We start from the raw sequence: 26,189 nt of genomic DNA, 5'->3' as shown, positions 1-26,189 counted from the left end.
AGCCATCTGTTTCTATAGACAGATAGGCTGAACACACATGCCTGTCCTTCCAGCAGATGATACAGTCATTGTTCTGCCCGCCTGTGGCCGTGGCCTGCCTTGACTATTCTATTGGATATGATCCCCGGGGCACAAGCAGGATGTACTTAAAAATGACCACCATGTTCTGGTGACCTGCCTTTCCCCAGGCCAAGCCTCTGCCCCTTCCTGGCATAATGAGGGCTCCAGCCTAGGGCCTGCTGGGTTTGCCAATGGGGGAGATAGTGCTGGCATCTGGCTTCCCTCATTCCCATCTGTCCCCTGAACTTCTGGGTACCAGCAAAGGCAACAATCATTAGAATAATGAAGCGGCTCCCTAGGTCTCGGGGTGACTGCTCCTTTCTAGACGGTTGTACAAATAACAACAGAAGTTGTGATGGAGTGAGAGGCCCCCCTGGCACTTTGGTAAATATCAAAGACAGGGTCTATGGGTGGGAGATGAATGTCTGTGCACGGCACACAACGTGGTGCCAGCTGCCAGCAAATTGGAACAATATTTCCACCCTTCCATCTCGGAAGCCAAGTCATCCTTCCAGCTAACAACAATGTGGAGTGGTGCAGAATTCTGTTGAGGCTCTAAGAGTTCAATCCCTTTCTGGACTATGTGGAAAGAATCCTGGGGTTCCAGTCTGAGATGATACCTCTTCAAACAGCTGAGCTCTATGTTGTGTTCAAATTGTTATAAAAACATTCTTCGAAAAATCGCACGCGTGCGCGTGCGCATGTGTGTGTGTGTGTGTGTGTTTGTGTATGTCCATTTGTCCCTGCACCTGCATGCACATGCCAGGCTAGCTGGCCTGAGAGCTTCCAGAACTCTCCTGTCTCCACATCCCATATTGCGGTAAGGGCTCTGGGAATACAGATGCATGCTACCACATCCAGGTTTTATATGGGTTCTGAGATCTGAACTCAGATCTTCATGGTTGCATAACAAACTCTTTACCCTCTGAGCTATCTCCAAAGCCACAAAATCATTTCTTTAAAACCCATGAAAACACCTGCTGGAATTAATGGATCAAGACATCAATAGTCAACAGTCACTACATCATCATAAGAAGTCAGACACCCTGTACTTCTTAGCGGAGAACAGACCACTGAGGATATGGTTGTCGCACCCACCCAGAAATATCAAATCGGGCCAAACCGCCCCTTTGTATTGAATGTCCACCTAACAGGGACAACTGAGGTCAGAAGTTCAGATGAAATGATGCCCCAGGCAGGTCGAGATCAGAATCGGAAAAGGAATACAGAGTTTACCAAACAAAGGGATGCACTCCTCGACAAATAAACTAGATGGAAAAAGGAAAGGAGACAGGGAAAGCTGTAGGTTAACAAGCAGCCGACAGCAAATCCAGCATGCAGATTTTATTTGGAGCCTGGCTCAAATAAACTGTAAATCCAAAAATATACGATGACATTTATGAGATAATTTGGAGATCTCAACATTCCCTGAATGTTGTATGGTGGTATTAAGAAATTATTGTTAATTAATAAGTACAACGGGTGTGGGGTTTTTCTCCTTAATCTCAAAGCATAATTTGTTCCAATCCATTAAGGACCAAAAGGTTATTTGTATCATTATGATAAAATACTCATTGCAGAAAAATGTATAAAACAGAAAAGCATGAAGCAAAGAAAACCTGAAGCTGTTAGGTTTCCATGGAGATTGTTCCAGGCTCGTGTGTTCTATGCAGTGTGTGTGTGTGTGTGTGTGTGTGTGTGTGTGTGCGTACACAAGCAAAAAGGAGGGTCTGGGAAGATGATTCTGCTGGTAAAACGCTTGTTGCTCAAGCATGAGGACTTGAGTTTGGACCCCAGCACCCAGCACCCAGGCTAACAAGCCAGATTTTAATCCTGAGAGCTAGGAATCAGGTGTGAGTTACCAAGCCAGGCTTCAGAACGCTGTGTATAAAGAGTTCTCCCCACCACCAATTTTAAACCCACCTCTGCTGCATATGTAATTCTGTATTAGTCCGTAAACTCAGATTTGTTTGTGAGCTTTCTCTTCTATGGCTTTCATCTGTCCTTCTTGCTCTCTGCCCACGCTGATTTAGTTAATGTGGTGGTGGCATGGCCTGAAACCCCAGCACTGGGGAGGCAGACAGGACCCGAGGGTCTCCTTGGCTAACCAGCCCAAACTGGTGAGCTCCAGAATCGGTGAGAGATGGTGTGATTGAGAAACGCACCTGGCATTGACCCCTGCTCTCCACAGACATGTGAACATGTATAAATATGTACAGACACACAAACAAGATCAAACTACAGATGCATATGGGAATCAGCTCTTCCACTTAATACAGTGCATATCATTTTCAAGTCTTTAAATAGTTTCCACAGCAGCATTTAAATAGCTACAGGGATATCCAGCACAAAACGAACACAATCTACAACATGATTATTTACTTATCAGCATTCAGAATACATGCTGAGGCAGGTACACTCGGCAAATACCACAACTAAGAAAGCCAGTGTTTTCCTTCAATATTTTTGCCCTAAATGCATTTGGAATTTATTTTACATATGATGCAACAGTCTACCTTTCCCCCTGGTCCATTAGTCATGCAAAAAAAAAAGCCCTTTGGGGAGGGGGCGTTGTTTTTGTGTTTTAGACACGGTCTTACAATGTATCTCTGACTAGCCTAGAACTTGTTATGTAGACCAGGCTGGCCTTAAACTTGCAGAGATTCACCTGCTTCTGCTTCCTGACTGTTGGTATTAAAGGTGTGTACCACCATTCCAGGCTTCAAAAGCCTGTTATGTTTGTAAATACCCCACCCACCACCAATCTTAAATCCACCTCTATTGCCTGTATAGTTCCAGTATGACGCTGTGAGTTGGGATTTGTGAATATTCTCTCCTGCGGCATTTATCTGCCCACACTGTTTTAGGTATTGGAGCGTTACAATACTGTTAAGTGTGCAGCAGAAGTTTTCAGTTGTTTCCTTCACAAAAGAATTCTCTCATATTTACTATCCTAGATAAACTTAAGAGTTTCCAAATTAAAAAAGGAAGCAACCCCCTTTTAAAGAAAAGTCCCCATGGTATTCCGACTGAGTTCCATGAAATGGACTGATTTGAGAAAGCAAAGCACTGAACTGATAGACCATCAAATCTTTTGACGCACGGCTCCATCTGACCCAGCTGCCATTGTATTGTAGAAAGACTCTCTACTTATTCCTGGGCGGTTTTATATTTTCCTCAACTATCAGAGAGTAAATCTTAAAAAAATATTTCCAACAGGTTACCATTTGATGGGCCAGTTCATCAGCATGTAGAGGAGATGGGAACATCTTCCTGAGAAGTCCAAGACCGTTTATGGACATCTGGCTCACCTCCCTCTAAGGGCAGAACTTTCCACACAGGATGACATGTGGGAGCAGCATTTCTGTGGACACCCCTGCATGTATGCTAGCAAATGTGGGCTTCAGTTCCTCCAGAACGAAGAAGCTGCCTGCGGGAAGTCCATGACTTCCATCATGTCACATCTCACCAGGCTGTTCTCCAAAGCCGGATGCTGCCCAACCTCACACCAGTCTTGTCCCTGGCTTTATACCCATGCCAGCGCTCGGTGTTCTCAGGCCAAGTCAGGCTCTTTTCCAGTCTGATGGATGTGGAACAGAATCGTATTTCCATTAGCTTTCCCAGACCACCACTGGGTCTGAGCGGCAGTGACTGAATGCTGACCAACAATTCCACCACCCTCCTGTCAACTTCCGGTTCTTTTTCTCTGTGGGTATTTCTCCACATTTGTTATAGTCCTGTCTTCTTTTAAATCAAGTTTTATAATTTTCTTGTAAAGATTATCCATGTGCTGGGGGGGGGCATATTTCTAGATGTTTTCCAGTTTTTGCCTCAATAACAAATGAGATTTTTATTTTCCTGATTACATGTTTTAATTGGTTACAGAAACACCAGCTGCTTTGTTGAATTTTCTTATTGGTTCTGATAGCTTATTAGTTGAATCATTTGTGTCTTCTAAATGAACGAGACAATTTTCTACCCTCCTTTCTAATTTTTATGGCTTCCTTTGTTATGTCTGGGTCTAACTGTAACAGCTTGGCTCGGCAGCATAATGTCGAGAGAGTGGTTGGCAATGGTGTGGCCACTGGTCTTGTCCCTTCACTGCCTGGAAGCCTGCTGGGAATTTTCCCATTAAACCTAATGCTTATTGTGGTGTTTAGAGGCCCTTCCTGTCGTCCTGCTGAGAAGGTTCCACTCTCAGTTTGTTTTTTTTTTTAAAGAATCTTTTAAGAATCCTGACTGGGGATTGGCTCTCATCACAGGATGTTTGGGATGTATTAACAGGACCCTTTCTTTCTTCCTCTCTCCCTCCCTCTCTTTTTTCTTTCTTCCCTTCCCTCCCTTCCCTCCCTCCCTCCCTCCCTCCCTCCCTCCCTCCCTCCCTCCCTCCCTCCCTCCCTCCCTCCCTCCCTTTCTTTTTTTCTAACCTATACCTAGGATATTAGACCGAACCACAAGAAATTCTCAGTGTTTGAAGAGTCTAGACCCAGACAATGGTAATCTCATGCAGGGAGTTGAAACAATAACATTGTGAGTTTTTCTATTGGGCAGACACAGCCTCAGAGTCTTGGATCCTGCCTGCTTTGCTATCTTTATATTGACATGTTGCTGGATTCAATCCTGTATTGTCTAGGGGCTTTTAGACCAATGATCATAAGTAAGATTGGCCTACTAGGTCCATGCTCCTGTTTTTATTTTTTTAATATTTAGGTTTTACACTACAAATTATATTGACAAGTTATATCTGTGTGGAATATGGAGTGATGTTATGATGTATAAATATTGAACAATTAAATGAAGCTAATTAACATATTCATCACTTCAACTACCTCTCTCTCTCTCTTTCCGACAGAGACTCTCACTGAACCTGGAGTTCACTGATTTGGCTAAACGGCCTGGCTAGCAAGTGCCAGGGTCTCCCTGTGTCTGCCTTCCAGTACGGGACTGCAGATACACACCTATAAGAGATGAGTGGGTTCTGGGGATCCGAACTCAGGTCCTCATGCTTGTGTGGCAGGCACTTTGTGAATGAGCAACCTCTCCAGCCCCACTTATCACCCTTTATTGTGTGATTTTTAAATATGCAATATGTTATAAGTACTCTACCCATCCCTTTATGCAATAGATCCCGAAGACAAAGTCCTGGTCCTCTCCCCAGGTAGGGCCCTGCCCCATCTGAACATCACCTGCCTCCCCACTGCCCCCCCCAGCCTTTCTAACACCCGTGCCATTTATAAACGTGAACTGGGAGGTGGATCTTTACCTTTCTTTATTTCCAGAGCAGCTTGATTACTGCAGGTTCTAGCTGTAAACCAGGCTGGGCCTGGAGCTTGGGGAGGTGACAATTTGAAAAAATGGTGTCTTGTTTATTTGGGTTTTCACTTTCTAATATTAGTGCTTTTAAAAAGATTTTAATTATGTGGTTACATGTGTGGTATGTGCATGTGAGTACAGTGACAGCAGAGGCCAGAAGGGGGCGTTAGATCTCTTGGAGATGAAGCTACAAGCAGTTTTGAGCTGTAAGACATATGCTGGGAGCTGAACTTGGGTCCTTCGGAAGATCAGCACAAACTCAACCTCTGAGCCATCTCTCCAGTCCCAAGTATTATCATTTTCTAATCATATATATAACATTTTATCTTAGGTATATGTATATATAGCATTTTATATGCCTGTTTCCATTTCTTTTGAACGTTCAGATTTCTTGGCTTACAGATGTTCCTGTTTTCCTATCACCATCCTCTAGATCACAGCCACATTTATATCCCTCTTCACCGAGTGTTTTACACCTGCCCCTTCCTCTTTTGATCAGTCTTGCCAGGGTTATTAGTCTCTTTTGAAAGTTTCTTCCTACTAACTTCCTTATTTGGCTGATAGATTGATTGAGACAGGATCTTATCGTGTAGCTCAGGTTGGCCTGGAACTCACTGGGTAGCTGAGGCTGTTCTTGAACTCATGACATTCTTCCTGCTCGGTTCCCGGGTACTGGAATCACAAACTTGAATCATCAAGCCCAGTTTCTGCTCTTCCTTCGAAACCATCTTTCCCAGTCTGAGTGTACAGATGCCTGCCATCCCAGCTTGGGGCAGGAGGATGGAGAGTTGGGGTGCTCCACCTGGAGACTCTCCGACACAAGCAAGCAGACAAACAGGTGTCTTTCTCCTCCTCTCTTTGGGTTTATTCTGTCATGGTATAAAGTCACCAAGCCCTTATTTATTTTTCATGTGGGTGATATGTCAGAGACTCACAGAGGTGTATTAGAATTTTCCCTGGAAACCCCACAATGACCAACTTTATTAATGTATATTTTATATTTCTAGTAGCCATGTTATTTGGCACATCAAGTTTTATTGTGGAATGATTGAACATTTCATTAATACAAAAGAATCCTCTTCTTCATTTCCTTTTGAGATGTGGAGATGTTCTCAGGAGCGTCCCGTAATGAGCTGATTTCATTTTTCTGTGTTACCACCTCCCTCCATTGTCTCCATTCGGTGTTTTAATTGGATGATCATGTTTTTCATCTCCATCCAATCTTTCCTCATCGGAGATAGCTCTGTTTTCATTATTGCCTATTTTGTGCCATAAATACAATATTCTCTCAAGCCCTGTGAAGAATACCAATTAGGAGCTTTAAAAGTATGTTTCTGTTCTTTGTGGCACACAGAGGGGCAATTAGCTCTGATCTCTCAGACAGGTCCCCTTCTCATCTGAATATTCACACATAGCTGGTTAATTTCCTTGTTGGCACATCATTGTAGAGGGAGAATGGAAATGGAGAATACAAACACCCCCCCTACATTCTAAGGGACAGCAAAGGGGCTGTGCCCCAAAGTGCCCCAGCATGGAGAAGCGTTTCCGGTAGAGGGGTGTTGGGGATGGTGGCAGCTCATTCTCTAACCGAGTCTGACAACTCTTAATGGTCTTTCCCTGGAGTACCAACAAGAGCCAGGATGTTATGTCAGGAGAGAATCAGGGCTCTGTTGTCTCTCAAGCCTAGCGCTCATGCTTAACAGTGACGAGGACTGAGATCTTGTCCCAATAATGGCCTTGTCTTCTGCTGCGCATGGATGCTCCTTTTCAAAAAAATTTATGTCTGTGCAGGTGTGGGTGGGTATATATGGGTGTGGGTGCATGGGGTATACATTACATGGTGTGTAGGCCAGAGGTCAATCTTGGGTGTTGTTCCTCAGGAGCCATGTGCCTTGCCCTCTGCTATAAGTCTCTTTGGGTCATGTAGCTCAATGGCTAGGCTAAGATGGCTGGCCAGAGAGCCCCGGGGATCCCCTGGCTTCCACTTCGCCAGGGCTGGTTTTGCGAGCCCGTGCTTTTTGCATGGTGTTGGGGGTCTTCATGCTTGTGTGGGAACACTTTACCCACTGAGCCACCTCCCCAGCCCTCCCTTGGAATCTACGACACTTAATTCACAGGCCAGGAATCATCACGGGATGCTCTCTGCTATGATACAATGAAGCAATGCAGCTCTCCTCAGTTGCAGCACCGTGTTCCTGGGCTTACAGTCTCCGGGCCTCGAGAACTGAGAACTGGATGAGCCTGTGTTTTTATATCTGTTCAGAAATTCCTTTACGTTGTACACGAAAGGCACCCTTGCCTGATTTCCAACTTTCTCCACTTGCCTCTAGCTGTCCTGACGGGAACCTGTGCACACTGTATTGTGTGCACGTGCGTCCTCTGATAACTTGATCTGTGAGTTGTCTTTCTGTACGACTGTGTTTTAAGGCCCCTCCTGTCTTGCTCATGTCAGGGTGGCAGGAAGATCGACTTCAGGGACCATAACAAAAAGAGTGAGTTGGCAACAGGAAACCCAGACATGTGACCTCATCCAAACTTCAGGGGACTTTTAGTTTTTAGGGTAATGAGCAGGTTAGGAGTCATACACACAGGAGAACGGACAGGCCTCAGGTTTGGCGGATCAGTCAACTGCATGAAACACACTAATACTATCTTGTGTGCGTGTGTGTGTGTGTGTGTGTGTGTGTGTGTGTGTGTGTGTGCGCGCGTTTGCGTGTGCGCATGTATATGTGTGTGTGTACGCGCGTGAGCATGTGTGTGTGCGTGTATGTGTGCGTGTGTGTGAATAAGAGAGAGAGACAGAGTGAGTGCACAGGCTCCAGGGATGGGTCCGTGGACCAAGTGGACAGAAACACTTTAATGGCTCTTCTTTATCCTTCCTGGAGTGACGGCCTTCGGTTGTTCTGAACGCTCCTCATGTTCGTGTCTCTCCAGCTGCTGAGACGAGTCGTGTTAGGAGAAGCTGGTCCAGTTCCTCGGCTTAGGACGAAATGACTGAACCCGGGGATGTTGCCGTGGAATCCACTTTATCACTGCAGTTCTTCAGCCCATCTCCAAGTTCAGCTGCTTATTACCCACACACGGATGCCCCTCACATGATCAGTGACAGCCACTTAAGCACACACAAAGAAACCCAAGACAGATGTCTCTCGGCTCATAACAACTCCCTCTGTCATCTGAGTCCTGCCACTTCTTTCCCTAATGAGCTCACTTCCCTCGGCCTGTAGACACTCAATGTCACAGCACACGGATGCTGCTGCATGCGCAGGGCATATGCAGCATATGTGCACAAAGCATGCAGGCACATGGTGCAGATGCAAGTGAGCAGACCAGACACATAGATTCACATACATGTGGAAACGTATGTAAGAAAGTGTGTGCACACACACATCATATGCTCACACATTGACACCACATACTCCAACAATATAAACACATATACATGTATATACACACACATATATATACACTACATATCCCAAACATGTACACACATAACATACACATACACATACACTACACACATGCATTCATGCATACAACATGTATACACAACATGTACTTACACATACACCATACACATAACATATACACATATACTATACACAAAACAGTACTCAGGCACACAATATTTATATACACATATACACAGACACTACATAAAACATGTACAAATGTGTACTTATGCATGTACCACACAATATATACATACACGTATTCATTCGTGGACATGTATGCCCATAACACATTACAAATGCAACATGTATACCCACAACATATATGTACGTATACGCACACACACCACACACATATCATATATATACATATATACATACACACACACACACAAAGCACACAGAGACACACACACACACACAATCTTACTTAGGGTTTCTAATGCTGTTATAGGATGCCATGACCAAAAGCAACTTGGGGAGATTGATTTCATCTCACACCCCCACATCAACCCACCACTGAGGGAAGTCAGGACGGGAACAAGGCAGGAACCTGGAAGCAGGAACTCAACAGACCCCATGGAGGAAGGTTATTTACTGGTGTGTTTCCCGCCCAGCTCAGCTCGCTTTTGTTTACGCTGTAGGACGACCTGCCCCAGAGAGGCATTGTCCACAGTGGGCGTCGAGTCAACACACCATTAACACAATGCCCGCAGGCTCTCCTACAGGCCAGTGTGCAGACATATTTCCTCGGTTGTGGTTCCCTCTTCTCATTTACCTCCAGCTTGTGTCAAGCTGACGACAAAACCAAACCAAACAATTAATTGTTCAGATTTAAGGTCATGGTCCATGGTTAGGGTTTCTATTGCTGTGAAGAGACACCATGACTATGGCAACTCGTATAAAGGAAAACATTTCATTGGCTGGTTTACAGTTTCAGAAATTCAGTCCATTATCATGGTGGGACTCGGTGACATGCAGGCAGATATGGTGCAGCGGAAGGAGCTGCCTTGATTCCACAGGCAACAGGGAGTGAACTGAGACACTGGGCGTGGCTTGAACATATAGGAGACCTCAAAGTCCACCCCCACAGTGACACACCTCCTCTAACAAGGCCATAAGTATTTCAACAAAGCCACACCTCCTATTAGTGCCACCCTCTGTGAGCTTACGGGGGCTACTTACATTCAAACTTCCACATTCCACTCCCTGCCCCCATAAGCTTGTAACAATATAACACAAAATGCATTTAGCCCAGCTTCAAAAGTCTCCATGTGTATGTACTTGTGTGTCTGTGTATGTGGGGATGATGTTAGGTGTCAATCTCTGTAGCTTTTACACTTATTTTTAGAGACAGGGTCTCTCACAGAACCTAGAATTTACTGACTGGCTAGACTAGCTGGCCAGAATTACAGCTGTGACCGCCATGCTGGCTTTACACATGGGTTTGGGGGATCCAAACTCCTTATGTTCACACAGCAGGCGCTTTACCCGCTGAGCTCTCTCCCAGTATTTTACCATGTGGTTAACTCACATCTGTAAGAGCAGACAGTTCCTAAGCCAACACTAAGGCCACACACTTTTTCCCAGGGGAGGCTGTCCATCGGAACTCAGGTGGAAGCGGGAGGTCTGGGCCACCCACACGGGGACAGATGGGGAGGTAGCCACACTTTGCACACTGTTCCCCACACACTGCATGAAATCAACTGTCATTACCTTGAGGAGGTCTCCTTCCGCGAGTTCAAATGCCTTGGCTTTAAGTTGAATCCCTTTCCCTGGCTGGGTCTGGATGGAGTAGATACATTCGTGATTGTTATTGTAGTTCACAGGAAAGTTGGGGGACAGCAAAGTGCCCTGAGTGCCCGTGACTGAGTTCCCACACTCCGCTGGAACGACAATTGTAATATCCACAGATTAACCCACTCACACAAAAGGCTACTGCATCTCTGCATAACCTCACAGGGGTGACAAGGTTGTCTGCCTGCCTGCCTGTCTGCCTGTCTGTCTGTCTGTCTCCAGGACAGCCTACCAAACTTTTAACAGCACCAGCTCCCCCGCAGCTCTGCCTGCCTCCTCCATCTCTCTTGCTCTGCTTGTCTCTGCCCTAGAAACAGAAGTCACACCATGGGACATCCTTCTCTTTCACTGTTAGTTTATAAAGCACTGCCCCCCCCCACCTGTCTGCACGGTATCATAACAACAGAAGGATGCTAGAGAGAGAGGCAGCCAGGGCCATGCCGGCCAAGAGTCACAAACACCAGACCCAACGTGCAAGCACAGGCCTTCTTCCCTAGTGTAGACACAGGAACCTGAATGTGGCTGCTTACACCTAGTATCCATCCAGAAAGAGGATGGGCTGGAAATGCCGCCTCCTGGGGCCCGTGTTAGGTAGGGTTCTGGGGCTCTGAGAAAGTTTTAGCACTAGCTTATCAAAACCCAGCTTCATCTGGCAGCCATTAAAACCACCCTAGCTCTGGAAACCTGTTTCCTGCCCTGCAGAAACAGTCTTTCCTACTGTTCTCACGCCTGTATTTAGAGCAGGCATCACAGTCTACTTGACTTGTTAGTATTTCCATCTCCTCCGCTGTCTTATGATTCTTTGGGGATTGTCATAGCGACATCCCTTCTACACATGGGCAGCGCCTGACTAGCTCAGACTTGGTGGCAAGGCCCGGCTAGCGAGCCTGCAGCGTGGGCTCTCTAGGGTCACTGGTTGTGAGGCTCCCATCTGTGACCCCTGTGTCGAGGTACCTGCCACCTTGCTCCCTGCTTGCCTTGCCATTTGCATTCATCTCCTACCCCAACTATGAGCCACATGAGGGCCAGGGCTTGAAGAAGCTGTGCATTTCGAAGGCCCATAGCCATAAGATAAATGTTGGTCAAATAAACGGATGAATGGAGGAATGCGGCTATACACGGATCTCAGTAGAGGCATGGAGCTAAAAATAGCCAGGTTCCAGAAGGGTGGAAACAGGAGTCCAGATGGCAGGCTCATTACATGTCTGGACAGACGGGAGGTTTGGAGCACGTCTCTGTGGTGGCTGGTGGCACGTCTCCTTTCCCCTGCTGCTGCTCTGGGCCCTTACTCTTGGCCGGAAGGACCTTCAAGTCCACTAAGAGGCCATTAGTTGGTTCTAGTCGCCCTAAGCTGGGAGTGGGGTAGACGACACCCACGGGGCACGTGGAGACCTTCAGGGCCGAGTCTTGGTCCCCAGAGCTTCTCTTAGTTCTTTGAAGGAGGTGGCTGTGTCCCGCTACCAAGTCTCTACGTTTCAATGGGCTCTGTTCCCCATCCCTGTTCTATTCTCTGCTTTAGTTTCCCAAGACTTTGCATAAGACCTTGTTTGTTTATCTTGAAGGAGACAGGGGGCCTGGGGTGCCTGAAACTCAGTGGGCGAGCAAAGTGACAAAATATCAGATGAATGTTCCAAAGCAGGGTATAAAACTGGAGGGTCAAGGTGGGTGGACACCCTGGGGGCAGCGGCTGCTGACGATTTCAGCAAGCATCTTTCTAGCCTGCGTATTTTCTGGGTACCCTTCGATGAGGGTGTGGCTTGGGGGCGCTGCCGAGGCTGTGCACAGTTTAACACGGTGACTCGGTCTATCTGCGGCAGTGCCCTGCCATCTCTGGACTTCCCACCCACCCTCTCCCTCCACCTAGGCAGAGGCATGAGGTGAGCGGGATGGAAAGACTTTCGAGGCCGACAAGTTGTATCAGCTCTCTGAACCTTGGGCTCCTTATCTGGATTGTAAGCATGTCCTCCCGAGACTAGAGAATAAGTGTGTAACGTCTGACGTGTGAAACAGGTGAACACGGAGGGAGTGGTCAAGCCCGTGGGCCTTCACTCTGTCCTCCTTCCTCTGGATTCCAGCTTGTCTGCCTCCACTGGGCGTGGAGTCCCGCCTGCTCTGGACTGTCGGGAATCTTGCGGTAAGCTCTTTGCTGTTCAGGTTCACAGTGCCCTTATTGTTCCGAAATCCCCTTGCCCAGATCAGGACAGCTGGTTTCTCCAAACAGGGCTTTCGGCAGAACTTTAGACTGCCTTCCCAGCCTCAGCTTCCTGCACACCAGCTTTCTGTCCGGTCTCCAGCCTAGTGAGGCCCTCCCATCTCTCCCCTACACCCAGCACATAGGTAAGAAAGGTAGAGGGACTGCTCGCCTCAGAGGTTGCCGGTCCCTACCCAGTGAGAGAGCCCTGACTCCCTACCCAGTGAGAGAGCCCTGACTCCCTACCCAGTGAGAGATCCCTGACTTCCTACCCAGTGAGAGATCCCTGACTCCCTGCCAGAGCTTTGCTTGGTTCTAGGCACCAGAGAAGGGACAAGAGAAGGAAGGAGTGTGACATTTGTTTCTGGGAGCATTTCCAAAGAGGCAGGGGAGATGAGCAGATGCCACAGGAAGCCAAACACGGGCGTAAATGGAAACAAACCAGTGTTCCAGAGAAACAAACAGGCACATGCCCAGGGAAGTGCCGCCGCTGATTCAGACATCTGTGACTTCTGTCACCCCTGTCAGAGGAGGTCTTGGTAAGGGCAGGGCAGGGGCTGTATCTTATCCATCAGTCTGGGGCTCCTGAGACAGAGGGTTAGGTCTTCTCCATTGCTCAGGGTCTTCCAAGGACAGGGCCATATCTCTTGCTGTAGACTGGGGTCCCCTCCCAGGGTCAAGGCTGTCTCTTTGACATCAAATGCAGGAGCCCCTGAAGTCCGGGGCTGGATCACCCTGTCATACCACGAATTAGAGCTCAGGGCTGTTTGTATCCTCCGTGGCTGGCACAGAGTGGGCTAAATCATCTCAGTGACACCTCCCGTGAAGGGTAGCAAGTGAGAGCACCCCTCAGGGTGGGCAGGCCCGCCATAACTCTGGCGGGTGTCTCTGCTGCAGGGCCGGTTGTAATTAGAGGTGATTATAATTGCTGCTGCGTTATTAATGCCATGTGAAACAGAAGACAAATGTAATAATGAAAATATTGTGTGGTGTCATGAACAAACAGTAATTGGAATAATGAGTTAAAGGATGAGTTGGTGGAACGAGACTGGCGAGGCAGGCGCTTTGGCGGGAGCAAGCATCTGGGGGCCTGGAGAACCCCACTGGAGGCAAACTCTCTCCAAGCCTCTCTCACGGAAGGGGTTTTTCCAGCTGCTGGTGGTCAGGTCTGGCCTGACCTTCCCCAGGGTGAGTTCTGTGGCAGCTTTTTGTCTGACTGCTTCCCCCTCTGAATTTTGTAAAAGATTATTGACAAAGTAATGGCAAGTCGTTAATCCACAAAGAAAATGATAAAAATGTTATTGGCAAAATGACAAGTATGTGGTTGCCCCTGGCTTATGGAAAGGATGTCACCTCATCTAGAACGAGTCAGATGTGGTTATCTCCACTTTGTAAATGAGGAAGCTGGCAGAAGGGTCTGCTGGTGCTAATAGTTTGGTAATTGGCAGAGCAGAGCAGAGACGTGCCTTTGATCTCTGTGTGCCTGCTCAGCAGGGCAGAGCCCATCCTGGCAGCCAGGTCAGTCGTCCTCTGCAGAGCCCTGGGCGCCATGGAGCTGCCAGGGCAGGGCTGACCTCATCAGCCTTTCCTTTTCTTTCTTGTTTTTGTGTGTTTGTGCACTTGCGTGGGTATACGTGTGGAAGCCAGTGGACAACGTCAGCTCTACTGTCCACCTTGTTTTGTTTTTGAGATCAGGGTCCAATAAACCTGGAGCTTGCCAAGATGACAAGCTGGGTGGCCAGGCAGCCCCGGGGATCCACTCAACTCTGCCTTCTCAGTGCTGGCTCACAAGTGTGTGCCACCATGCTTGGCTCTTTTCTGTGGGGCTGGGGATTGAACTCGGGTCCTCATGCTTACAAGACAAGGACTTTGCTGGCTGAGTTACTGCCCCAGCCTTCCTCTGTCTTCTGTTTTTTCTCCTTCCCTCTCCTCTCCCCTCCCTTTCTTCTTCTCTTCTTCTCTCCTCCCTCCTTCGTCCTCTGTCTCTCTCTCTCTTCTTCCCCACGTCAGGATTGAACTGGGGACCTCCTGCATGCCAGGGAAGCTCTCTACCGCTGAGCCACATCCTTCGCAGCTCAGGGGCTTTGGAGATGCTGCCTCCTCTTCCAGTGGATGTGGTGCTACTTTGATCTGTTCCGTATGTTTGCTGAGAGCTCTCTCTGTGGCTGCCTGAGAGCATGGCGAGTACTTCACTAACCCACCCTGTGTCCTACTCACCCCTGCACTGGGAGCATCCAGCAAACAGGGTCTCCAGCCTTATAAACCACCCACAGTAGCAACTGTCCCCCCTCCTAGCCTGTCACCACACTCCCCACTCCCTCTGGGCCCAGAGCCCCGATTAACCTTCTTTTGGACTCTGGCAAGAACGTAGGCCAGCCTGGTGCCAACGCCCCGCCCGCTCCCTGTCCTCCTCACTTCTCTGGTTGCTCTGCCGCCTGCACGCAGCTGACTGGGTGCAGCCTCCTGGCTGAGGCCTGGCCACTCTGTCTCCTCATGTCCAGCTCCTCCCTATCTCTACTAAAATGCCCCTCCTGCCCACCTTCACAAAGCAGCAGCCTCGCTCTGGCACTTTCTCTGCTGAGTGACTTTCCTCTGTGCTTCTCAGTCCTGCATACACAGTATGTGCCTATGTGTTTCCAGGGTGTTCCCCACTGTGAGGGGTGGGGATCCCCTCTCTGTGCTGTTCACTTTTTGCATCTCCCGGAGCTAGAAGCTGGACTAGGGTGTATTAGATGCATCATAACTGATCCCAGCTCCTGCCTTTCCTCTCCCTGGCTGGCTGGAGGGTCTTCCTAGGGATTTTTCCTAGATCAGACACCCCATGTGAAGCTGGATTGGGACTCCTATTGGGCAATGGCTGTGCCTCTTCCACTAGGCCGCAGCTATCAAGCTTCGTAAGAGGCATCTGAAGGCAGCGGCCTGTGCTAATGGCTGGGGTGAGCATTCTGGAGCCTACTGGAACTGCTTAGCAAAGGCCAGGTCAGGCTGTAGAGCAGATTCCTCTGCATCTCGCAGAGATACTTAGGGTGCACGTCCAACATCCCCCTGTAGGTAAGTGTAACTCTGCTGATCTCAGACCCAGGCCCGTTAGCCTCCCGGTTGGGTGCAACGCCCCCCCAACCCCCCACCTCACACCCCGTTAAGTGAAACAGAATGAAAGCACGTGACCACCTACCAACACACCTTGGCAGAGGCGAGCTCCACAGGCGCCGTCTGCCCCCCAGGCACGTGATGCGGGCCGTGCCCTCCAGACGGTACCCGGGGAAGCAGGAGAAGGTCAAGGTGTCGCCAACACCAAACTGTAAGCCCTTCCGGATGCTGTAGGCTGGGACCTCAGGCTCCTCACAGGGCTCCAGGTCATATTCTGCAAAGGAAAGCCATGGGAGTGTTAGGCACAGAGAAGTTGGGGACAGCCACAGTGCCGGGGAAAGGACCAGAAATGAAGACAGAGACTGTAGCATGCTAGCCCTCAACAAGTGTGGGAGAAGAGTCATCCTGAGGGCTGAGGTCAAGAGAAATGTTGGGAACCCTCATTACTGGGGCTCAGATTCTTGGAGAACTTCTGAGGGTCCTCTCTCCCCTCCTTGTTCCTTTGGTTCCATTTGAACCCCGAGACCTGGGCTGGCAGATGCTCTGGCACTTTCTCTCCAGGCATTACTAACCAGCTCGACACAATCAGCCATTTTCAAGGGTCAGAGTCTGTGACCCTGCTTCAGGCAACTTGCACTAGCATCCTGACTCCAAATGCCTCTCTCAAAGTTTCCTCTGGGTGAGGCTGGCTTCGAGACCAATGGCGGGTGGGAATGATGGGCCAAGGCCCTGCATGATGTCTTTAGTGACAGCATGAAAGTGACTTCTCTCGATGCCCAGCGCTCTGTACAGTGGAGATGAGGGTCCTGCTGGCCAAGCCTGCCCAGGCAGGTGACCTGGGGCTTCTATGTAGAGGGTAGCAAGACACTAAAATGAGACCCAGCCAAGGAGGAAGCCCCTCTGTCCTGCTGATGCAGGAAGCCTTTGAGTACCAGGATGAGGGTGCTGGAGACAGAGGTGATGGAGTAAAGCCCTAGTCTCTCTGAATGCCAAGAGCTTTCTTTGAAGGATTCCCCAATACAGAGCGAAATACACATTGGTCTAAAATTAGCATTGATGCTGATGCTAAATGAGACTCAAACATTGATACCCTAACTCTCAACTCTTTCCTTCTGTAATGGGGGTTGTAGACCAGTAGAAGTGAGCCAAGAGGAGACTATGAAGCAAGGAGAGCCGGAAGGGACGTCTAGGAAATCCTCTAGTTCAGCCATCTGGGTGGTCACGTTCAGTGAGTCAGAGAATGAACCTACTAATCCATGCCAAGACCATTCCTGGGAAGTTCTTCCTTGGGTTTAAGCTAAGTATCTCTGGCTGCAGTATTGAAGTCAGTCATCCCAAGACCGGAGAGCTACACGGGGGTGAGGGTGGGGGTGGGGGTGGGGAGAATGGTTCCCTGGTTTCTTTTCCCCAGGGACGGTCACACTCATTACCTGAGAAGGTGATGTTGAATCCTTCATAGGACATGGAGAAATCAGAGATGAAGCGGACCTGGGCGGTGAAGTTGCCATAGAGCCCGGCGCTGATGGGTGCTGGCAGCCTCGAACCCGTCAGCTGCCTCAGGGGCTGGGAGAAGCTGCCATTCTCAGTGATGAGGAGGTAATCATGGCCGCTCTCCAGGTGGAAGGTGTGGAAGGTGAAGAACACACCTGCAGAGAGAGCAGAGGCCCATGCTGGGGTGGGCAGGAGAGCAGAGGCCCATGCTGGGGTGGGCAGGAGAGCAGAGGCCCATGCTGGGGTGGGCAGGAGAGCAGAGGCCCATGCTGGGGTGGGCAGGAGAGCAGAGGCCCATGCTGGGGTGGGCCGGTGGCCAGACACAAGCGCCTCATTCTGGCGGTCAGCACTTGCAAGGGGACAGTTACGGAGTCTGTACCGTGGGTAAGGACCCAGGGTGAGGAGGAGGGGAAGGCCAACGTGTTTTAAAAAACGGCTGCGGTCAGAGGATAGATGCTAGTCTGAATGTAGATCAGCCTGCCATGGGTGCCTAGACAGCGGTCTACAGCAGGAAGAGGGATGAGGGAGATGGCTCAGTCAATCAAAGGCTTGCTGTGAGGACCTGAGTTGATCCACAGAACCCTTGTAAACAAGCTGTGTGTGTGGGTTTTTTTTTGTGTTTGTTAATCCCACAGCTGGGGAGGCAGACACAGGCTGACCCCCCACCCCCCACCCCGCGGTTCACTGGCCAGCCAGCTTAGCCCCGCCTGCGCACCCCAGGCCAGTGAGAGATCCTGTCTCATAAAGGCAAGGTGGATGGCTCTGTGGAACAACATCAAAGCTGTCCTCTGGTCTCCACACTCATATGTACCAGTATTCATACATGCACTCACATAAGCATGCACACATAAATAAGTAATTTGTTAAAAAGTGTAGCTGGGCCAGGTGGCGGTAGCACATGCCTTTAATTCCAGCACACAGGAGGCAGAGGCAGGCAGATCTCTGTGAGTTCAAGACCAGCCTGGTCTACTTAGTGAGATCTAGAACAGGCACCAAAACTATACAGAGAAACCCTGTCTCAGGGGGAAAAAAGTATAACCGAAAGAGAGGCGTGTGGGGCAGCTTTGCAAAGAAGAGAATACTTGAGTTGGAAGGATGCACAGCCATTCAATAGTTTAAGACAAGGAAGACTGTCCCTGGTAGGGGACCGGCCTGTCTCTGGGGACAGAGCAGCCGTGGTATCCAGAGCTGAGCAGCAGTTGGGCATGCTTAGGAGAAGCACCTGGACCTGAAGCTGGGGACGGAGCCCACAAGAGAGCTGCCCTCTCCCAGCACAGGCCAGGCCTTGGCTGTAGCAAGATGGTGGTCATGAGGACGATGGAGTTGGAGAGAGGAGGGAGGCAGAGAAGTCAGTTACGAGGGTGGCTGCTCGCACTGGACCAGAGTGGTGGGGCTTGGCATCAGCGGCAAGAGCAGGAGGTGGATGAGGACTCCAGGCAGGTGGGCTGGCAGCAACAGCAGGCGCCATGCAAAGGGGACAAAGAGGTGGCTGGGAGTGCTTGGGTCTGAAGCCATGCAGCTGCAGCAGAGGGCAGAACAGCGGCGCTGGCCTTGGACCCAGCCTGGGCAGCAGCTGAGCTTCGAGTGAGCAGCTGAAGGAAGATTCAGGAGTTTGGGACTCGGGTGGGACTTGAGTGGTGGATCTGAGGGTCACCAGTCGAAGGTGGCATTTGAAGCCCTCAGCTTGGACTAGCATGTTTAGGAGAGTTTCGCAGCATCAGAGAGGGGAGGTGGAGGAGGGGCAGGGGCAGCAAAGAGAACTGGAAAGTGGGAAGAGGGGGGATGTGGGCACCCTTGGACAACAGTGGAGATGCATCTGTGTCGGTTTGCATAAAGACACACATCCGTGGCACCTACCCAGTGTCAGAGTTTGGGAAGGAGGTTTAAAGTGTAAGGCAAAGTAAAAGCAATAATATCCCTTCACTGAGTGCTACATCCCTGGTGCCACTTTTTTTTTTTTCTTTCTCTGTTTTGCTTGCTCTGAGGCCAGCACTTAGGCAGCTGGAAGTGAAGCTGTAGAAATGGATCTGCCAGTTACCCTAAACCGTGGGTGCGACCTGCTCCATCTCCATTTTAGACCCAGGGAAAAGACGGCACAAAGAGATGAAGTCATTTGTCCAAGGTCCTCCTCATAGATAGCAGAGCTGAACCCAGGCCACCTGACTGCAGAGGCGATTCTGCCCCATTTCCCCCCCACCCCCCTCCAGGATGCAGCCTCTCAGGCTAGAGGAAGAGAGTAGGTGGCGGATGGAGGGAGGGTGGGGAGGAAGCTGCTGGAGCAGAAGGATATTAACAACCAGTGCAGCTCCTGAGTTCGTCCTGACTTCTGTTTCTGTGGCTCTATGTGTCAGCGTATGCGCGAGCCAGTACATTCATGGGCCATGTAGTGTGACAAGGACAGGGTCCCTTTGCTACTCTCTGTGTGGGCTATGGGCCTGGGAGCTTGTGAGAAACGCCTCTCTACAGACCTCCTGGGCCACAATCTGCATGCTAAGTAGGTCCTACTGACCAGGAGGCACCTACAAGAGCCACCTCGGCACATCACCATCACAGACGCACTTTCGGTACATGGTGGATGGATCCAAGCCACTAAGGCTGAAGCATTTTAAAATGTTTTCATGCTCTTGTCTTCCTGTGGAGGGGAAGGAGTCGGGGATCCCCAAGTGTATGGGTTTCTGTGAGAGTTGGGAAGTCTGGAAGAGGTGGTAGGGTTAGGGTGATGGTTCGTAAATACTCCACATGTAGGTAACCGAGATGCACCCACGTACCAACGTGTTCAAGGATAAAGGTCGTATGTCCGTGTTTAGTGCTGAGGAAGATCTGGCTTGGTGAAGGAAAGAGTCACAGCAACAGTGAGTGACCTCAGTGGGGATGGGGGTGTGTGTGTGAGCAACCAACCATGCCTGGGGACCTTCATGAAAAGCATGGGAGGGGTTCATCTGGGAGGGTAGGTACAGCCCTCGGCAAACAGGTATGAGCATGCGCGGAGGGAACACGTGGGTCCAGCCGAGCGGCCGGCAGAAACGAGTGGATGAGACACTAGCCTGCCCCGGCCCCTCCACCGTGCAAACACAGCCTCTCCTGGGGAGTGAACATTTGGCTGGGAATCTGCGGATGAGCAAACCCAGCTGAAGCCCTCGGCTTTCCCAGCTGTGCTGACTGCTTGTGGGCTTTTTGGCCATTGTGAAGAAATGAAGACATTGTCACAGAAATAGACGTGGTACTAGTTGGAGTCTGAATCCTATTTGCTGTGACAGATGCACACAGTGGCGTGAGCAACTGCACAGGGCAGAAATTGCAGGGGCCGCCTGTCTGTGCCCAGGTGCAAAGGTAGTAGCCAGAGCTGCTTGGGTCCTGCAGTCGCCATAGGTGGATGGCAGACTCCCCTCCCAGGTGGCACTTAGTCCTCAGGGTAAGACTCAACGGGGAGAGCCACTCGGTGGAGCTCCCAGTGCAGTCCTGGCACACAGCGGGACTCAGCAGGTAATCTGGCCTCCAGGTCCCCCGGTGACCTTCTAGGTTAAGAGAGGCCACTGCTGGTGTGGAGTGAGGACAGGGACCAGAGGCTAAAATGCCAGGATTAACACATCAAAGAAGCCCATTTGCAGAGGGAGCCCAGAAGCCTTTCCTCACCTTGAAGTGGGCTTTGTCCACCAGAACAAAACATTCACAGGGTGTTGGGGTGGGGTGGTGGTGGAGGTGGTGGTGGAGGTGGTGGTGATGGAGGAGGAGGAGACAGTGGTGGTGATACAGATGTGCGAAGCAGGGACTATGAAGAGTTATAAAGGGCTCTGTTCAATGCAGCCTGATGCTTTGGGGACCTTTTCCTCAGCCCACGTCCATTCTTGGGAGTGCTTTTTCCTACTTGGTAAGCTGTCTCTATTTCTATTCTAAGCAAGTGTCCAGGTGCAATCCTGTGTCCTGGGGCACAAGAGCCGGAGAACCTGTGTCCCGTGAACTCAGATCGGAATCCTAAACCTGCTTTCTCTGACACACTCTGGGCTTCCTCACTGCTTTTGACCTCCATGCCTAAAAGGCACAACTTTCTTTCCATCTCCTTCCTCGGGCTGCTTGGATTTTCATTTTGTCCATCCTGCTGTTGTTCCCCCCCCCCCCTTGAAATGTAATACAATTGTCCTCAAGTTTCTGAGTCTGCCTTTAAATTCTTTTATTAATGATATTAAGGACCCTAAAGAAGGAACCCTATTTTCCTAGTAACACTGAGGTCTCTTCAAGGTCACACTCTATAGACACCTGCAAAGCTAATTCCCTTCACTATCACACCCCCATGTGACCCAAAGACATGCTGTGCTGTGGCAATAGACTACAACACTTGGCTATGGCACCGTTGAGACAGAGCACTCTGGGCTGACTTTGATTTTATGCTGAGGGAATGTCATGTGGGGAGAGGGGAAGGGCTGGGGGCTTCTTATCTCCAGGAAAGAGACCCCACACAGTTCTGAGAACTTGTCATCTGGCAGGAGAGACTGGAGCTGAGATCACGGTGATGGGTGAGACCAAACCTTGTCCAGGATTGTGTAGCTCTTGTGAGGTCTCCAAAGACAGACATGGAGTAGTGGTGTACTCACTGTGTGTGTGTGCGTGTGTGCGTGTGTGCGTGTGTGCGTGAGAGAGAGAGAGAGAGAGAGAGAGAGAGAGAGAGAGAGAGAGAGAGATTGGATCCCTTTGTTCCTCTTCTCAATGTGTCCACATAGAAGAACTCTCTCTTTTGTGCTTTTCACTAATACTTCATTCCCGTAATTGGCCTATTGAGGACGGGTGGCCTAAGCTGGTTCTCCCAGGCTGGGTCTGACCCTGACTCCAGAAACCCTGCCATATGGCGGCTGAACAACTGTGAATAAAGTTCAACTTTCCCCAGCTGGGTTTCCGATTATTTGGGAGCAACTCAAATAAGCAGCCAGGAGTCTGTTAGCCCAACTAGTCCTAGGAGCAGAGCCCAGGACAAGGGTGTGGGCTGATCTTCTCAGTTCATCCTGCCAAACAGATCTGTAGCTCCTGGTGTGTCCAGTGGAGGGGGCGGAGTGCTGGGAACCAGAGATCTGTCCTTCAAAGTCCTCCAGATATGTTATGGAGGTGGGGGTTAAAAGTTTGGGACTGTCTTCTCTCCCCTGATGCTGGCAAATTCTAGAAACTGAGGTAAGGTCTGGGTAGCTGGGACTCAGCAGACAGCTGAGGAGATTGGCTATAGCCCAGGGCTTCCCTGGCTGGTTTATTTGGGGGCTCAATGCTAGAGGTTAGGGGAAGCCTTTGCATGGTTCTAAGGAAGAAGGTCTAAGGAGAGCTGGTCATTCACCATCACCTCTCTTTGATTCAGACCTTTTATTCCAGCCAATTCCTTTCTGGATGTCCTTGAACACAAACTCACATTTGAACTCCAGGACACTTGCCTAGTATCCTGTATCCAGTGTCCATGACTGTTTGTCTGCTTCGTCGTGGTACACTGGGATCTGGGTCTACATCATTGAACAAGCATTTGTTAAATAGTCAGTCAATGAGTGCAGTGACTGACTTCTAGGTAGACATGCACAGAAATACAGTGACATACACTCACATGATCATAGACAGATCATAGCTCAAAGCTGGTGTTTTCAATTTGTATTTCAATTATGAAGTGTTAGTTTATAGGCCTGCTCATTTTTTCAGGCCGATGGGCCGGGCAGTTTTCCTACAGAATTTAAGAGCTCTTTACACATCAGAAATATGTATCAAATACATAGAAATATGTATCAATCTGATCATAGGTTCCCAGGTATGGGACACCTTGAATATAGGAGTTAGCTTTCTAGTATTTCTCAGGGTTGCCTTGACTACTAGATGTTTTCTTTCTTTTTTGCCTTGATGGAAAAACTCTGAGCAGTCCCAGCCCTGAGCAGAGTTGGCCTTGAATACCAACGTGGCTATTTCAATACATGTGATATGTATAGAAGTGATCTTTCTTTCAAGTTTTCTTCTTTATTCTGATAGTGTGGTTCATGAAATATATTCCTCATTAATGAGAAAAGAAGTCCGAAGATGAGAATAAAGGACAGCTAGCATGAACATGTAGGGTAGATCTCTGCAGATCAGTTCCTATACAAATAACCTTGATCATGCTTTAAAAATTAACATATTTGGGGTGATGCATACTTTGCTATTCAGCATCTTCTTGACATACCTCTAATGGTCGACAGACATTCTTTCCTATATTATTCCTTTGTGTAGCTGTATAGCATTTTATTCTGTGGCTGCAACTCTGTGTTTGTTTCATGTTTTGTGAGTATGTGTGTGTTTATATGCTACATGTCTGTAGTGCCTGTGGGGACCACTAGATGGAGTCAGATTCACTGGAGCTGGAGTTATAGGCAGTCATGAGCCACTTAAAGTGGGTTCTGAATTTGGGTCATCTATCCAGTCTCACTAGTTCTTAATTAATTAGCTAATTAATTTGTGTGTGTGCATGTGTGTATGTGCATGTGTGTATGTGCGTGTGTGTGTGTGTGTGTGTGTGTATGTATGTGTACTATGTACACGTGTGCCATGTGTGCAGAAGCCCGGGGGTGATACTGATGTCTTCCTCTATTATTTTCCACACTATTTTTTGAGCCAGGGTCTCTCACTGAACCTGGTGCTTATCAGGTTAACAGCTGGCCAGCAAGTCCCAAGGAGCCTGGTGTCTCTGCTTCCCCGCTCTGGTGTTACAGACATGTGCTGCTGCACCAGGCTTTTCACATGAGTGCTGGAGATCTGAACTCAGCTCCTCACGCTTGCTGAGAAAGCACGTTATGAACTGAGGTATCTCTCAGCCCTAATTCTTAATTATTTTGGATATAATAAAAAAATGTTTCTGTCAGCTCTGTGATAATATGCAGTTTTATTACTTGTGTTCAGGTAAATTACAGTAAGTGAAATTGCTGGCTACAGAGGCCACACTGGTTTCCACTCCTGGACCCCTGCTGGGAGAAGCCGAGACCTGTCTGCACTGGTCAGCAGGGAGGCAGGGAGGCAGGGAGGCAGGGAGGTGTAACCGGGTCTGTACCACACAAGTGCATTAATGACGTCCTTATGTCACAGGGAAAGGCAACTGTTTCATTACTGGCTGAAATTGCACATCTTTAATTATTGGTGGGGCTGGTGTTTTCAATTTGTATTTCAATTATGAAGTGTTAGTTTATAGGCCTGCTCATTTTTCAGGCCGATGGGCCGGGCAGTTTTCCTACAGAATTTAAGAGCTCTTTACACATCAGGTCGGCAGTCCTTAGTCAATTACATACATCGTAGATAGTTTTTGCGTATTTACTATTGACTTTGCATTTTCATGGAGGGTTTTTTTTTAATACAAATCCTATCAATTTTTAAATTTTAATTGAATCTAGCAGTCTTTGCCTTTATGGATTATCTCTGTTAAAGGCACATCCTACCAGAGGCTCAACTATTACGGCTTTCCATTGCTGCTATCCATGTGGCTTCGAGGATGAGCTATTGATGGGGTTTTTAACTTTCCTTTTCAAATAGTTAAAATCACTCAGGCTATGTCTACAGAGGCAAATGAACGTGCATCGCCCCCGGAAGAAGAAAGCTGTGTGTGTGTGTGTGTGTGTGTGTGTGTGTGTGTGTGTGTATAGATGTACATGTGTATGGGGAAGCTGTATGTGCATGGGCAGGTGTGTATGTAGAGGCCAGGGTTTTAATTCTAGGTGCTCTTCCTCAATGGCTGTCCATACTGTTTTTGGAGATGAGGTCTCTTACTTGGACCCGGGTTCACGGATTAGGATGGGTTGACTGGCTGGTGAGCCCCAGAGAGCCTCTTGCCTCTGCCTTCCCAGCTTTGAGATTACAAAGACACCGTGTCCTGCTTTTCACGTAGGTGCTGGGGATCGAACTCAGGTCCTTGTGCTTGTAAAGCAAGTGCTTCACCAACTGAGATTCCCCTCTAGCCTCATAATCCCACTGTTTCTAAATTCTGTTTATTTAACCTCTTCGGTGGATCTAAAATGATACTTTAGTCATGTCTCACAGTCTGTTTTGTCTGTGTACACAGGCCTGTGCACACAGAGGCATCTATTTCTGGACATGGACTGTACCCCTGCTGAGTAAAGGATGTCTACTCCTGGACTAATAATATATTCACCACACACTGTCAGCTCAAACCGATATTTGGGTATCTAGGAGGGTTATTCTTCTATTTCAGCCCCCCTCCCCCCACTCCTCTGCATGCTAATTCTTCTAGATCAGAGTCTTTATTTTATTTTTATTAAAAGCATGTCTCACAATTATCAGTGGCAGACTGTCAAACATGGATGCCTGGCTTCTACACCCAGGGTAGAAAACCCAAAGCTGTGAGCCTGAAACTCTTGCTACACCGCAGTGGAGGAGCCCACCTCTAAGGGGACGTTAGACTAAGCATCAGGGGTCCAGGCTGGAACTGCCTGCTTCCTGCCGATCTCTAGCCCTGTGTCTGCCACATGGGGGGCATCTGGCAAACACTGCTTGAAGTACTCACTAACTTGTCACCTGCACCCTTGCTTTGAACTTGGACTCCCAAAGACTACATTTGTGAGGAAGCTGAGGCAGCGGCACAGTCTACAGAGGCAAAGGAGTGTGCGTCGCCCATGGAAGAAGAAAGCTGTGTGAGAGAGGGCTGCCACGCTCTGAATCTGAGGGGTGGACACGAGGGACGAGCGGACAGAAGAAAGGTCTCAGAGACACCTAAGCAATGGTGCGGAGACAACAGGTTTGCCAAGAATGATAGCAGTCAGGCCTGGCTGCACAGGCCTGCAATCCCAAATATTAGA

At 49.0% G+C, this 26,189-nt stretch overlaps 1 protein-coding gene across 8 annotated transcripts in view; it reads right to left on the bottom strand.

The window, feature by feature from the left end:
• The window catches only part of Csmd2 (CUB and Sushi multiple domains 2), a 576,074-nt gene that overhangs the window by 153,981 nt on the left and 395,904 nt on the right, over positions 1 to 26,189 (bottom strand). For all 8 annotated transcript variants that reach the window (XM_042271897.2, XM_042271900.2, XM_042271904.2 and 5 more), the window contains 3 exons: positions 17,337 to 17,552; positions 15,992 to 16,180; positions 10,545 to 10,714 (listed from right to left, as the gene is read on the bottom strand). In XM_042271897.2, coding sequence (XP_042127831.1) covers positions 10,545 to 10,714; positions 15,992 to 16,180; positions 17,337 to 17,552 — 575 coding nt within the window. The remainder of the gene's footprint in view (positions 1 to 10,544; positions 10,715 to 15,991; positions 16,181 to 17,336; positions 17,553 to 26,189) is intronic.

This window comes from Peromyscus maniculatus, chromosome 2, assembly GCF_049852395.1.
Source record: "Peromyscus maniculatus bairdii isolate BWxNUB_F1_BW_parent chromosome 2, HU_Pman_BW_mat_3.1, whole genome shotgun sequence".
NCBI classification, from domain to species: domain Eukaryota; kingdom Metazoa; phylum Chordata; class Mammalia; order Rodentia; family Cricetidae; genus Peromyscus; species Peromyscus maniculatus.
The sequence above is the reverse complement of the archived record's forward strand: the minus strand, read 5'-3'. Positions and strand labels throughout refer to the sequence as shown.